At 40.9% G+C, this 14095-nt stretch overlaps 1 protein-coding gene across 4 annotated transcripts in view; it reads left to right on the forward strand.

Annotated features, from left to right (window-relative positions):
* The window catches only part of LOC148019985 (RING-finger, DEAD-like helicase, PHD and SNF2 domain-containing protein), a 129885-nt gene extending 116250 nt beyond the window's left edge, over positions 1–13635 (forward strand). For all 4 annotated transcript variants that reach the window (XM_087700225.1, XM_087700227.1, XM_087700228.1 and 1 more), the window contains 3 exons: positions 1792–1943; positions 12790–13009; positions 13112–13635. In XM_087700225.1, the coding sequence (XP_087556351.1) occupies positions 1792–1943; positions 12790–13009; positions 13112–13393 (654 nt within the window). In that variant the 3' untranslated portion in view covers positions 13394–13635. The remainder of the gene's footprint in view (positions 1–1791; positions 1944–12789; positions 13010–13111) is intronic.
* The last annotated feature ends 460 nt before the right edge of the window (positions 13636–14095 follow it).

Raw genomic sequence — 14095 nt, forward strand, 5'->3', positions numbered from 1 at the left:
CTCTCTCTCTCTCTCTCTCTCTCTCTCTCTCTCATGGGCCCTCCCTCATCTTAAATGGTGGCTAGGCCAAGCTCGATAACCCATCTCCTTTGATGTATCATAGGGTAGTCCATTGCAAGGTGGCTCACCATCCCACATAGGAAACATTGCCTTGGGAGGACAATGTAGTATACCGTTTGGTGCATGAATCCCCTTGTGCACGGAGGGAATCTGGATGCCCAATGAAGAGAATCTAGTGAAGAGGTCGGGGACCATAACCCTAATAGATGGGTGCTAAGGTTGCCCCTCCGCAAATGGCTTTGCAAAGGTCATGTCCCTCTAGATAATGCACCGAAAGCATCTACTAATCTAGATTAATATGGGGCAAGTACTTGTTGGGGCCAAGAAGATGAATTATGATGGTAGTGTTCCAAGCATGGAGTAATCCTTGCCCTTAGTCCATTTACCAAAGAAGGCTACCATGTCTCAACATCTAATAGGCTAGCAACTTACAAGGTAGTACTAACTCTCAACTCTTGCTAGCAACTTGCAGCTACTAAATAGTGATACGAAGGCTTGAAACCTTCCACTTGTCACATGTCTTTTGATATAAGAGATGGAGACAACATGAAGACAAGTTCATGTGACATGAAGGCTTGTAGTTTTGTGTAAAGTTTGAGTAACTAATGTTATGTGCATTTGTATATTAAAGTACTTGTGAATGGATTTAATGCTAAAATCCGAAACTCCTCATCCTGTTTCCAAAACTTGTTGAAACTCTGAAGCTCCATTTTTTGCCATTTCTATTTCCCTTGTTTCCAAACTATGTCTCCAATGTCGAGCTCTACATCTAGATCAAACCTGATTAGTGGAATAGTATTGGACATAGGAATTGTTGGAGCTGCACTGGAGTCCTTGGAGGTAGAAGAGGGATTGGCTACTCTTTCACGAGTTGAGTTTTCGCCACCTTGTTACTGTGTTGGTTATTGTGTCACTAAATTTTCTGCACTTTGCTGGTCTTGTGCTGTCTCTTGTGAGGAAGGAGCAAGGAGGAAAGGATGGAGGACATCGCCTGAAACAATGCTGCTAAAGTGCAGGGAGTAGAAGCCATTGATGGTGCAGAGGCAGCTCACAAGAGATGGCTGGACAGGAGGGTGAGGGCATGGGATTTCATGTGGATGGCTGGGAAAAGGCATGAAAGAAGCAGCAAATGTTTGGGCAGGCAGGCAAGTGAGGGCAGGGGCTGTCAGACAGGAGGGTGGGGGTTAGGCTGAGTTGGAGACACCACACACAACAAAATCTCCCCAAAAGACCCCCCCCACCCCCAAAAAAAAAGAAAAGAAAAAGGAAAACCCACTACATACAAGTGCACACACACACATATATGTTTAAATCCAATGCTTAGATGCACTGCCTGTTGTATGACATCACTGTCAAATGGCAAATAATGCTATCCTTTTCTTTTGGATTTCATACTGCAGCTCTGATGGTTTGGGATAATAAATTAATAGAATGGGTCATCTCTAGCATATGTCTGTGTTCAGTATGTGACAAGATAGAGGCAATCTAACTTAAAACAAGATAAGGAAAAGTGTGTAACTTTTCTGTGTGGAAATTAAGAGTGTGACATAATAGCTAATATGCACATCAAGATCTAAGCTGGTTAGCTTTTAGAATGGTATACAACTTTGATTGGTCAAGTTTCAGATTTACTTCAATTAGTGAAAACAAAGAAAAAGCTATAAATGGTGAGTGAACATATATCATTTTAATAAGCATTCTTCTGGCTGACGAAGTGTTTGATGTATATAGATGGAAGCAGTGGCAAGGAGAATTCTCAGAATACAGAGGTCAGATCCAGATGCAAAGATCCTCATTTTTTCAACCTGGAATGATGTGCTTGATGTGGTCGAGCACACACTGTCAGCAAATGATATAAGCTTCATTAGAGGAAAAGGGCGAAGGTAGAAAAAATCCCCTATCTTGTTGTGTAAATATTACCCATCTATTCATTTGTTAATGCTGGAATAGGATAGTAGGGTTGCTGTAGAACTAGTCTTTTAGAAAATGGGAACAACATCGTGAAAGGGATTATCAAAGACAAAAGAAAGGGTTATCACTGTTTGACTCTGTCAACATGCAGTGCTTAAGCTGGTGCTTAAAAGACTTTCAAAGTAGGACAGCAAGGGGCATAGTTAACTTTCATTTACTAATAAGGAAAGATTGAAGGACTCTGAACTTAATGTTGCACAGTAAATATTGTTCAGCACAGACCAAAGGGCAGGGCTGAGGTAGCAAGCAGTGCTGTGATGATGGGCAGGAAGTTGGTGGTTGGGCTGGTGTTGTAGTCGTGATGGCGATTCAATGAATAAAGGAGGTAATATCATGAGAAGAACGGAAGACCACAGAGTCCGATTCTCAATAGGGGCACGAGATACGTTTTTCCTCCCAGCCTTGCCTAGTTAATTGCTAGCAACTCTCATCGTGATCCAATTGCCAGCCGTCACTTGTTGGTGAGCCTACTATTCCTGGACTCTCTTTAATTCTAGGCTCCCCTAAACCCCGTTTGGGCGCCCAAGGCCCCCGGACGGTCATCCCTCATGCCTGTTTCCCGTAATTTACCTTATTAATATAGCATTTCCTTCCCCTTAAGAATCGGTTTCGTCCTCGAAAACGATACTTGGAAGGTCTAACTGTAAATTGGAAAACCTTTTCCTTAGGGTACTTACCCGCTCCCATGTTGAGCTTTCTTCTGAACAATCTTTCCACTTGACCAAACATTCTTGATAAATAGTATTCCTTGTTCGTCTGTTACGAACATTTAATATTCTTTCTAGTTCATGTGGATTAGATTGGTCATCTAATAGCTCCTTAATGTTATCATTTAAGATTAAATTATCCAAATCACCCAGCTTTTTCCTTAACTTACTCACATGAAAAACTGGATGTATTTTACTACCAGTAGGTAGTTGAAGCTTGTAAGCCCTTTCTCCCACCTTTTTAAGTATTGTGAAATGACCACAATACCTGGGTGAAAGCTTTGGGCATTATCCCGTTTTCATGGTTTTTGTTTGTTCAGGCACTTTAAGATAAACCAATTCTCCTTCTTCAAAGGAGACGTCTCTTTGGTGAGGATCTGCATAAGCTCTAGCTCGATTTTGAGCTTTAATATAACAGCTGGGCCAAGGTGGTAGGCTGTGGTGTTGTGATATGCAGAGCAGCTGCTGCAGCTTGTGATGGGCAGGAAGTTGGACGGGCTAGGCTGAGGTGGCAGGCTGTGGTGTTGGGCAGGCAGTTCACGTCAGTTGCTGCTGCTCAGACAGTGATTATGTTGAATCATGTGTTGGCCAGGCAGTTGGCATCACGTGTTGTCAGACGTGTTTGGCTGTCGTCAAAAGAAAGGTGCTTGCTTCAGGCTGGGGGACCTGCTTCAAGCAGGGGGGGACTGCCTTCCGACTGAGTTCAGCAAGATGCAATCACTCCCTGCGCTCACCTCAGCCCTTTTGTAACCTCCCATTCCTGCCTGGCCGTACCTATACCAGCCACCCAACAGCTTGCCTCTACCCTCTTTTAGCTTTGCGCACCTCCTCACCCCACCCAATCACTTTATACCTTGAGATATGCACTCCCTTTTGTCCAACTTCTTAACATGGATGCATCTTCAGCCTCCTCATCCACCCTTGCAGCCTTTGTACGATTCCTTGCCAAAGCAACTTTCATCTCCCATATTCCCCCACAACTCCAACAGGCATTATTGCAGCAAAGTCCAGCTCCATTTGACCAAGAAGCATCCTCATCATAGGCACATGGAGGCAGTGTGTCGCTCAAGATTGCAACTGGTCCACCACCACCACCAAGGGGGCCACACACATTCAGCCCATGCCTTCCCGCTGATTTGCATCACTCCTCCGAACACAAAGCTAGCACTCACCTTGGGAAGCAATGGACAAAGAGGACAGCAAGAAATGGCATAAAGCTATGCTATCAGAGATGGAATCTCTAAAGAAGAATGGTACTTAGGATTTGGTGGATTTGCCCAAGGGGTAGAAAGTCCTACCATGCAAATGGGTTCACAAGATAAAGGTCACTTCTGGTTCCTTGTCAAAATACAAAGCATGACTTGTTACAAAAGGGTACAAACAAAAACATCGGATTGACTTTGACGAGATCTTTTCTCTTGTAGTCAAGATGACTACTTTGCAAACCATACTGGCTTGGTTGCATGTGAGGATATGGAACTCATACAGATGGATATAAAGACTGTCTTCTTACATAGTGATCTACATGAGGACATATATATGCAACAGCCAAAAGGTTTTGTGGTCAAGGGGCAAGAAAAGATGGTATGTAAACTCAACAAAAGCTTGTATGGGCTGAAACAAGCACCACGTGAATGGTATCATAAGTTTGATACATTCATGCAATCTCAAGGATTTAAAATAAGTCAAGTGGGTCACTGCTTACATACCAAGAAGGCATCAAATGACAGCCTTATTATACTGATTTTATACGTGAATGACATGTGCTGGTAGGGATATTCAGCATTAGACACATTGAAGCAAAACCTATTTAGCAGTTTTGACATGAAGGATCTTGGTGAAGCAAATCGCATCCTTGGCATGCATATAGCTAGGGACAAATTAAAAGTTTTTCTTTATCTATCACAGTAAGAGCATGTATCCAAGGTTTTGCAGCATTTCAATATGGAAGGGAGAAAAAGCAATTGGTGTATCGTTGCCTCCATATGTGAAACTCGGTGTAGCCCTTTCTGTGTGGTTACAAAAGCATGAAACCTTTTAAATGCATCCAACACTTTCTTTTTGCTCTTTAATACATACACCCATGACTTTCTACTGAAATCATCAATAAAAGTTACAAAGTACTGTGCACCCCCATGTGAATTAACAGGCATGGTACACACATCAGGTGTACTAAGTCAAGAGTATTGGACTTCTAAATGACAACAGAGCATTAAGGAGACTTCACATGTTTTCCATATATGCAATCATTACAAAAGTCGAGACCAGAGCCTTTTACATCAAATCTCTTTAAAGAGGAGATAACTTAAAGGCCTTTTTGGCTCATATAACCAAGTCTTTTGTGCCAAAGTTCCATTTGTGAATGAATTTCATCCACAACCAAAATCTTGCCTTGTAATGCTTTACAATGCAAATAATACAAAGTCTCCTTTTTGCTACCTTTAACAATTAGCATAGAGCCTTTGTGAACCTTCCAAGATCCACCATCAAAGGTAGTAAAATACCCTCTTGTATCAAGTTGCCCAACAGACAATAGACTTTTCTTTATGCCAAGTACATATCTAACATCTTACAAAATCAGCTCATGGCCATTTTCTAGGGCCAAGTGAATGGTACCTACATCCTCTATTTCACATGCATAATTGTTGCCCAAGTAAACCTTGCCTAGGCGACCTGCAGTGTATTCAAAAAATGACTCCAAAGAGAAAGTAACATAAAAAGAGGCACTGTTGTCCACTATTCATGATTGGAACAGCCCATCATGAGTTGAAAGTACGGCATCAATTACCTCCTTTTTAGTGATGTGCATATCACTTGTTGCTACCATAACATCTACATCATTACATGAGGTTGCAACAAGTATCTCTCCAGTGTCAGAGAGCTATTCAATGACCACACTAGATGCAACATTTGCCTTTGCAACTTCTTTTGAGGGAGAGATGTCATCCTTCTTTTTCTTATTGCTTCTTTCTTTCTTGCTCTTTCTTGTAGTACCAACAATCGGGCTTTTTATACCCTTTACGCCCACATTGATAGCAAGTAATATCTTGTTGTTTGCCCTTGCTTTTACTCTTGCTTTTGCCTTTATTTCTTGCATTACCTCTCTCTTCTGACCTGCCTCTAAGATAATAGGCTGAACCATTGCTTTCTTCACTGGACTTTCTTCTAATCTCTTCATTGAGAATAGAGCCCCTAACGCCATCAAAGATTAAAGTAAGGTTGTTGCTTAGTAAACAACCAAAGACTCTCAACTATCAGGCAAAGTTATCGACAAGAAAATAGCCTTTAATTTATCATTGAAGGGCTGCAAACCAGAGTCCTGCAACCGACTCAAAATCCATGTGAAAGCAATCAAATGCTCCAATGCTGGCTTAGACTCATCCAACTCCATGTTTACAAGCTTGCGTATGAGATGCAATTGATTTACTGGAGTTGTATTCCCATAAGTGTCCGTTAACTTTTTCCACATAGCATAAGCCGTATCAAGTCGCTTAATGTCTATAAGTACATCATCAAATACAACCACTTAAATGTATGCAATGGCCTTTTTGTTGAGTCTAGCCCAATCCTCATCTTTCATAGCTGCAAGCTTGACCTCCAAAAGAGCATCATCACAATACTTGAGAAACAAAATGCCTTGTATCCTGTCCTTCCATAAGTCAAAGCCAATGCCATCAAACCTCTTGATTTCAAGAAGGGATTTAGTGTCACTGTTGCTAGAAGCATTTGCAGCCATTTTTCAGCAATGCTCCCAAAAATCAATGCTGCAATTTAGGACACAAACAATGAGCTGAATATTCAGCTAATTTCAGCCCAAATTTTCAGACAATAAGAGCAAGATTTAGTCCAAGTACATGTACAATAGTAGAATAGATGACTTTCAACATATAATCCATGCATACACTATTGCAAGGTCACTTCAGCAATATCACCAAAAATACATTTGCAACAATCCCACATCTACAAGTGATCACTAAGACTGTTGCACTATGAATATTCAGCAATATATCAACTCAATGGGAGTTGCCAAACATGTGTGTTGCATACATATGTGACCAAGTCAACTCAAAAACACCAAAAAAAATTTGTAATTTGTCCAAAATCTCACAAGTGGAAGATAAATCTCACTGCTTACAGCACCAAGATTGCTTCAGCAATGTTCCCATGTACATTTTAGATATCAATTTTGCCAAAATTCTCAAATTTCAGTAACAGCCCCAAAATTTTACTGACTAATTTGCCCCGATTGCATTAATACATGATCTCGAGAGCATAAAACGGGAAAAATTAGCAAAATTTGACAAATTTTTGCAAAAGCCCCAAGTTTTTCAGAGCCAATATGCACAATTTGTGCAATTTCTTGGTTAGATTGTCCTGTTCTATATTACGATTTCCAAATCTGAGAAAATCCCTAAAACTTTTGGCCAAGATGGCACATTGTGCTTGTGCGCACGAACACCTGATAAGGAAGGAGAATAAAAATTGCAGAATATAAAAAACAAAAGAAAATCGAGGCTATCAAGGCCTTGACCAAGCCCCCGTCACCTGTGCGTGTGGCAACTTGTTGGACCTGTACACATGCCTGTACACGTGCCACATCTCGTCGCCACTTGGTCACAAGCTATTGCCTCATCACATGCTGTCCCAACTCGCTACACTCCTCCGTTGTTGCTTGACCTACTTGTCGACTGTTGATTGCCTGTTGCCAACTGTTTACACCGTTAACTATTGTTCACACGATTGATTGCTGAGCAAAAGACGAGCTTCTTCTCACACGTAGAACTGACTCACACTTCTTGGGAAGCGCGAATACTGTTACCGTAGCTTTGATACCAATTTGTTGTGACAGAGTGCAATTCAGTGCGAGACAAGAATGGAGCAAGAGCAAAGCCGAGAGTGAGAGTGAGAGAATCCAAAGACGAGTGTACCTGTAAGTGTTTCAGTACACAAAGAATAAAAATGTATTTATATGTTAGAGTACAAATAAGGGTTTGTTGACACCCTTAAGTTTATACGCACGGAGATTAATGGACTTCATATCCGAAGGGACTTTACACTCAACAGCTGTAATACTCAGTCGGATACAATTTCAGCACAAAAGCAAAGCTTCTAACCTTTAATCGCATGCCCCAAGCCCACCAATTTGAAGGAATTGTTGGTATCCTAGCAATGGAACCATGAAACCAACCTTCCTCCTCGGATAGGGTGATAAATAACCTAATTAAGCACTAATTATAGATAAAATTCACGTAAATAAAAATTGGGCACTTTACCACTTTAATCTTGGACACTGAACATCTTGTTGACCCCGAAATTGGCGCCCCTTGCAATATTTCTTTATCTTATATTGCAAATGAAAGGAGTACAAGTGAGATCCTTTGATCTCCTTTGCTAATCCAAATGCTTCATACTATCAAATTTGACCAACAAGCCTCCAAACCAATTCACCCCTTGTTTTGTTTAGGGATTGGTCTTCACCCTACTTCTTGAAAGACAAATTCAACCTCAATCTAAAATTGGCTAGATGGCCTCTTGAATCTCCTCGAAACTTCAATTTCAACAATTGGAATTCAAGTCCTAGGCCTTCAATTCTGAGCACTTATCATGATGTGGCTGTCAAATCTTAATTTCTTCTGTAAATTAGGATTTACAACAAAGATTGGTTGAAATCTCTTCCTCTGATGACACAAACTATTGGAAAATGTTGAGGGGAGTTGAGACATGGTTGGAGAATGAGAGAGAATGTTGTAGAGAGAGAAATTTCAGAGTTTCATCGTGAAACGTTGAAAAGCTATTGTTGCCTTGCTCAAATAGCCATGGAAGATATCACCTATAGCTTAGGACCACTAAAAATACTCTTGTTCCTCTCTTGCATGCTATCATCTGCACAAGAAGGACGTTGACCAGTTGTCACTTGCTGTAGGATTGGTCCGTGGTGGTTGCAAGTCATATCAGCAACATCTCCTTGCTCTCTAACAACCTCTTCTCACACAATGGCTGAAATAGACTTCCACTAGCCCCTAAAAACGTTTTTCCACTTGTATGGGCAAGTTTTGCCAAGTAGCACCCTCCTAATTTTATTATCTAGCTTATTAAATCAATTTTCAAAAGATTAATTTTAAAAATTATTTTAATAATTATTCTAGTGCCCATGAAAATAATTTCACCAACCAATATGTAAATTGACAGGCCAATTTTTCTTCCAAGTATTTCTAAGCAGTTATTGGTCCTTAGACTGGCATTAAGTAATTAATTAATATCTACTCTCTAATGTCACCACTGACATTAGTGGCCAATTAATTGATTTGGGCCCAAATCTGGCACCAGATACCACCTAGTCCTTATTATACATAACTTATTACAACTTTTGCCTTTGGCATCAACTAATCTTTCGAGGTCTTGAAGACACTGCCCATTTGATTGCCCTAGAACCCAGGAGGTATGGAGGAGAGTCCTCAAGATAATATTCCATGGCATAACAAAAAATATGGTGGCAACTTGGGGAGACTACAGCTTGGCTTACAGATAGAGGCCTGGCATATGGCTATGAGAATGTTGAGAGGAGTTTTTCTTTTCTCATAATCGGACAACATTTGACTAGGATTCCCACTTTTGATTACTTATAGGTGAAGTGGACTCAGGGACAATCATAGATGGGAGTTGATTGCTAGCATCATAAGTTGGACCGCAAGTTGCAATCATGGTATTGACCTTCAGTTTGTATTCACAACAAGGAGTGTATGGAGGATTTGGATAGAGATTACTCAGTCTCTGTATGAGAGACGGGAGAGTACAAGGTAGCTGTGAGAGATGGGACTCTGGCACTTTCTTTCATACCGCTTCTCAGATAGTTTAGCATTATGGCCCACCTGATTGGTTGTTCACAAAATCATTGTATTTGGTGATGCACTTAGTTACTCTTGAGTCTTTACAAAGTTCCTTGTACTTTGTATTTTACCTCAAGGTTTTTTATCGAGGTGTATTAATATAATTTTCTTTTCTTGGAGAAAAAAGCACAAACCAAAGGGAGCTCTGGGCATCATTGCTTGATCTAGATACGAATGCGGAGGCAGCAGATGGAGAAAGATGTTCAAATTGTTGACATCTTTAGATGTTATTTTTATGATAAGAAGCCAAAATGGGAAAGGCGTTGCTTGTGGCATAGGTTGCATATTATACTAATGGGCATACTTCTACAATAAAAATTGCTTTTGGGTATGTTTATTAGGTCACCGAGTAGCTTTGGAACTCGTCCTTCAAAAATAAGTGTTGAGAAACCCTTCACCCACAGTTTGCATTTTTTGCGTTTCTGCGTTTTGCATTTAGGGTTTGCAGCCCCAAAAAGGGGCGCCACCCTAGATTGATTGTGCCTATTTATAGGCCACTCTCTCATTCATTCCTTACAGCTGATCCTTCAGTCCGTTACTCACTCTCTTGTCGTCAATCTTCTAATACTCTCTCTCTTCCATCATCTCTCTCTCTCCTCTCCTACCACTATCTCCACACTCTCATGGTGCCAACCTTGATCTCCAATTGGCTGCATTTATGGTGGCAATGTGCTCCTCTTCAACTGGCGTCCATCCTCTATTGTTGGCAACAGCATCTTCTATGCTCCTACACCTTGTGTTTGGAGTCCACACTCTCTTGTATCAGCATCCACCCTATTTGGTGTCATCCTCCACCCTTCTAGGGGCTCCACCTTCTTGCATTTGGCTGCCAAGGAGGTTCCTCACCATCTGGCGTCTCTCTCCAACAGGCGGCACCTTCATTAGAGGCAATTGCACCTTGCATTTGGTTCCTAGCTACTTCACACCCTTCTGACGTCACTCCAACGGCTGTCTTCATTTGCGTTTTCAGCATCTGGCTCATCCTCACCACCTGACATCACTCCCAGTAGTTGGTGTCACCTCATCAGGCTTGCATTTGCAGATGGAGGATTCATCGGTTGTCTCCCTGCTCATAGGTACCACTCTTCATCCCTGCATTTGCAGATTCACAGGCTCCTCACCCTTCGATGGGAGTCTCCTTGCTCCAAGCGACCCCTCCTCATCCTGCGTTTGCAAACTCAGAGGCTTCTTCAACAGTCTTCTTGCACTCTAGGGCTTCCTTTGTGCTACAGCACCCTTGTATCATCATCTTCTGTGTTACTTTTCTCTCTCAGTGTTTGCCGTACACACTGTGTTTTCCCTCTCAAACCTTACTATCTCTCTGGTCACTTAGTCATTTTGGCAATAAGGGGTATAGGAACTTGGAAACTAATGTCCTATGATAGAGGACCATAAAGAAATGATCAATATAAATTCATTTTATGGACTGCATAGAAAAGGAAATGGTATGATTCTTTGTGACAACACACTGCAATCTTGTGCCCCCCCTGCCACACACACAGAAAGGCGAGAAGAATCTATGAACAAACTCTTCCTAAGGTAAAAATACAAAATAAGCCCGCAGCAATGATACATCATGGAATTATAGGTCTAAGATGAGACTGAGAAAATAGCCTCCACTAGCTGGCTATAACGTCCCATGTGACTCAAAATGGAAGGTGCCATAATCGCAAGAAGGAAGAAAGGCATCTTTCCTCCTTATGTGTTTGGAGTTATGCTACAGTCTCATCTCCTAGGGAGAGTATGAATAATCTTTGTCTAGATCCTAAAGAGAGCCTCTGCAGCAGGAATATTGTGCAAATCAATGGCATGACAATCCCATTGTTCAAATGAACTAAGCAAGAATATTAACAATCAGTTCCTATTTATGACAGTGCCCCTTGGTCCAATTTGTTCGTGATAAATCTAGTGTGGAAATCATGCTCAAGTCGTGACCAGCAATGAGAAGGGAGTAACCCCCTTGAAAGTCCTTGTATCCACATGTTGGGCCTCTGTCTGTGTCCCAAGCTATTGTCCCCCACATCACTGTCATAGTCATAACTATACCATGGTGAACCATCCTGAGGACTCTCCTTCAAGCCTTCTAAACACATTGCAGTCTTTTTGAATACCAGGCTATGTGGAGGCTTCTTTATTGCTCCACTAAATTGGTATGGGTAACTTTGGCACTTTACTGGTTCAGAAATTTGCAGCCCATAAGCAAGGATGTACGTTGCATTGTACTGATCTGCCTGTTTAAAGAGGCTTGAGTTATTGAAAAACTGAGGAAGAGAGTTTAAAGAGGCCCTAGTCTCTCAACCTCTGTTCAAACTCTCTTCCACAGCTTGTGTTCCTTACCAGACCACCATGATTTCTTTCATGATATCAAAGCCAATGCTCTCTTTTTCCACCCTCAAATTTCAAATTTCCACTCCTCAAGCTTGCCTGTTGTCAGTTAAGCTCTCTACCCCCTTGGTATCTTTGTCTCTTGAGTGGGCATTGTCTTGTCCTCAACAGGAGGGAAATACTCCTACCTTATTAAAATGACTTGTTTACCAAGATCCTTCCTGAAGGTTTCTACATGATCTATAAAATGTGGAAAAAATATGCAATTTACAAAGCAATATCATGAGAATGGTTGGCATACATGTCAGTATTTGCAGGATTGAGATTCTGAACAGCTTTGGTATGCCTCCAAAAAAGGATTTGCATATATGCTGCTTTTTGTAGTGCCCCTTGTTTGTACAAAACCATAAGTGAATGTAACAAAAATCAGAATGTGAAAACTCATTTTGAATTGTTGAAGTGTATTTTTTATTGCAACAAGGCCCTGCATTTACTGCCTCCATAAGTTCTTTATGATGTTCAATATATTCAACTCTCCTAGATTTGCAAAAAATTAGTATTTTTTAGGTAACTGCTTAATCAAGGCGAGAAGGTTGTACCATAGTCTTTTATAATACGGATTGGTACCAAGCTCCAATGTCACAAGCAAGGGAGGGATAGAGCGAGGGAGGATTTAGGTTTATGTTGAGGTTTTAGACTTGATTGCTACACATTGCCTTACAAAGGTATTGCTAGTTAGCTATGAAACTGAAATCTTTGTATGCATGTTGTGGGCATGTGCTTCATTGTAATTTATTTATTTGCTTTTGCTGATTAAAAGTAATATTGATGAGATGCAGGAACTTGGATTCTGCCATTCAGAAATTTAAAAGCGAAGAAGTTGAGTCTCCTCATATTCTTCTTTTACTGATAAAGCAAGGTGCCAATGGACTAAATCTGGTAGAGGCTCAGCATGTAATCCTGATTGAGCCGTTATTGAATCCCGGAGCCGAAGCACAAGCTGTAAATCGGGTCCACAGAATTGGTCAGAAAAACACCACTTTTGTGCACAAGTTCTTGGTGAGTTGCCAGAGGAGTCATATGTCGAGCAATTAAAGTTACAGAGTCTTCTTTGGGAAATGTGTTCATATGTCTAAAGCATGTATTTTTATTATTTTACAGATAAAGGATACTGTTGAGGAAAGCATTAATGAGCTCAGTCAGCGTAAAGGGCTTGCCCAAAGCGGTCCCACCTCAGGAAGGATCAAGAACAATGATGAAGTTTCGTCATTGACACTCAATGATTTGAAAATGCTTTTTAAAACACAAACAGATGATTGTGTTCCTGTCCAAACCAATGCCTCTGAGGCACAGGTGGGAACTATGAGCTTAAGGGATTTGCCACCATCAGTCGCAGCAGCTGCAGCAGCTGAGGCTCGTCTGAGAGGGGCTACCCAATGCTGATGGTAATCACTGCTGTGAGTGTGCCTACGAGTCCCCATTTCTTTGTAGAGAAATATTCTTCCCAATTCTTTTATTGCTGAGTGAGGGCTTTCGTCCAATTTATTCAAGACAGTATGAATCATGTTGTAGATGGTATCAGACAAGCCATGTAAATGCTGTATTGCCCTCTGAACTCTCCTGAGAAGTACGTTGTGTGCAGTATGAATACAGGATAGTTCTATTTTTATACGAATTGACTAATTGTGTACTCAATTAATCGAGCTTTCTTTTCTCTCTTAAAATTTTATCTTTAAATCATGGTTGTCAGCTCCACCCTTTTTGCTCTGTTGCCTGAAATTTGATCACAAGGAATTAAATTTCAATCAATATGACTACAGTCTCTATACAGGCATTTATTTAGCAATGAAAATTTAGGGCAATGGGAAGCCACAAGTTTTGGAGCCTAAGCAGTCCTGTGGCAAGTGAGTTGCAATTCCAGAAGCATGTCATTATAACTGGAACTAAAGATTGCATTCCTATTTAGTAAGATCCCCCCCCCCCAAACCAAATCATAGGAAGTGCGTTTGGATAGAGGCATTTTAGTCATTATGGAACAAGTTAATGGCTTCTAATCAATGGGTTTAACAATGTCACATGCAACATAAAGATAGTATTACATTTACGAATAAAATTATATGGTACATTGACTTAATCAACAGTGAA

The sequence above is a fragment of the Lygodium microphyllum genome, chromosome 19 (genome assembly GCF_053477565.2).
Source record: "Lygodium microphyllum isolate KBCC chromosome 19, Lygodium_microphyllum_v1.1.10, whole genome shotgun sequence".
Classification (NCBI taxonomy): domain Eukaryota; kingdom Viridiplantae; phylum Streptophyta; class Polypodiopsida; order Schizaeales; family Lygodiaceae; genus Lygodium; species Lygodium microphyllum.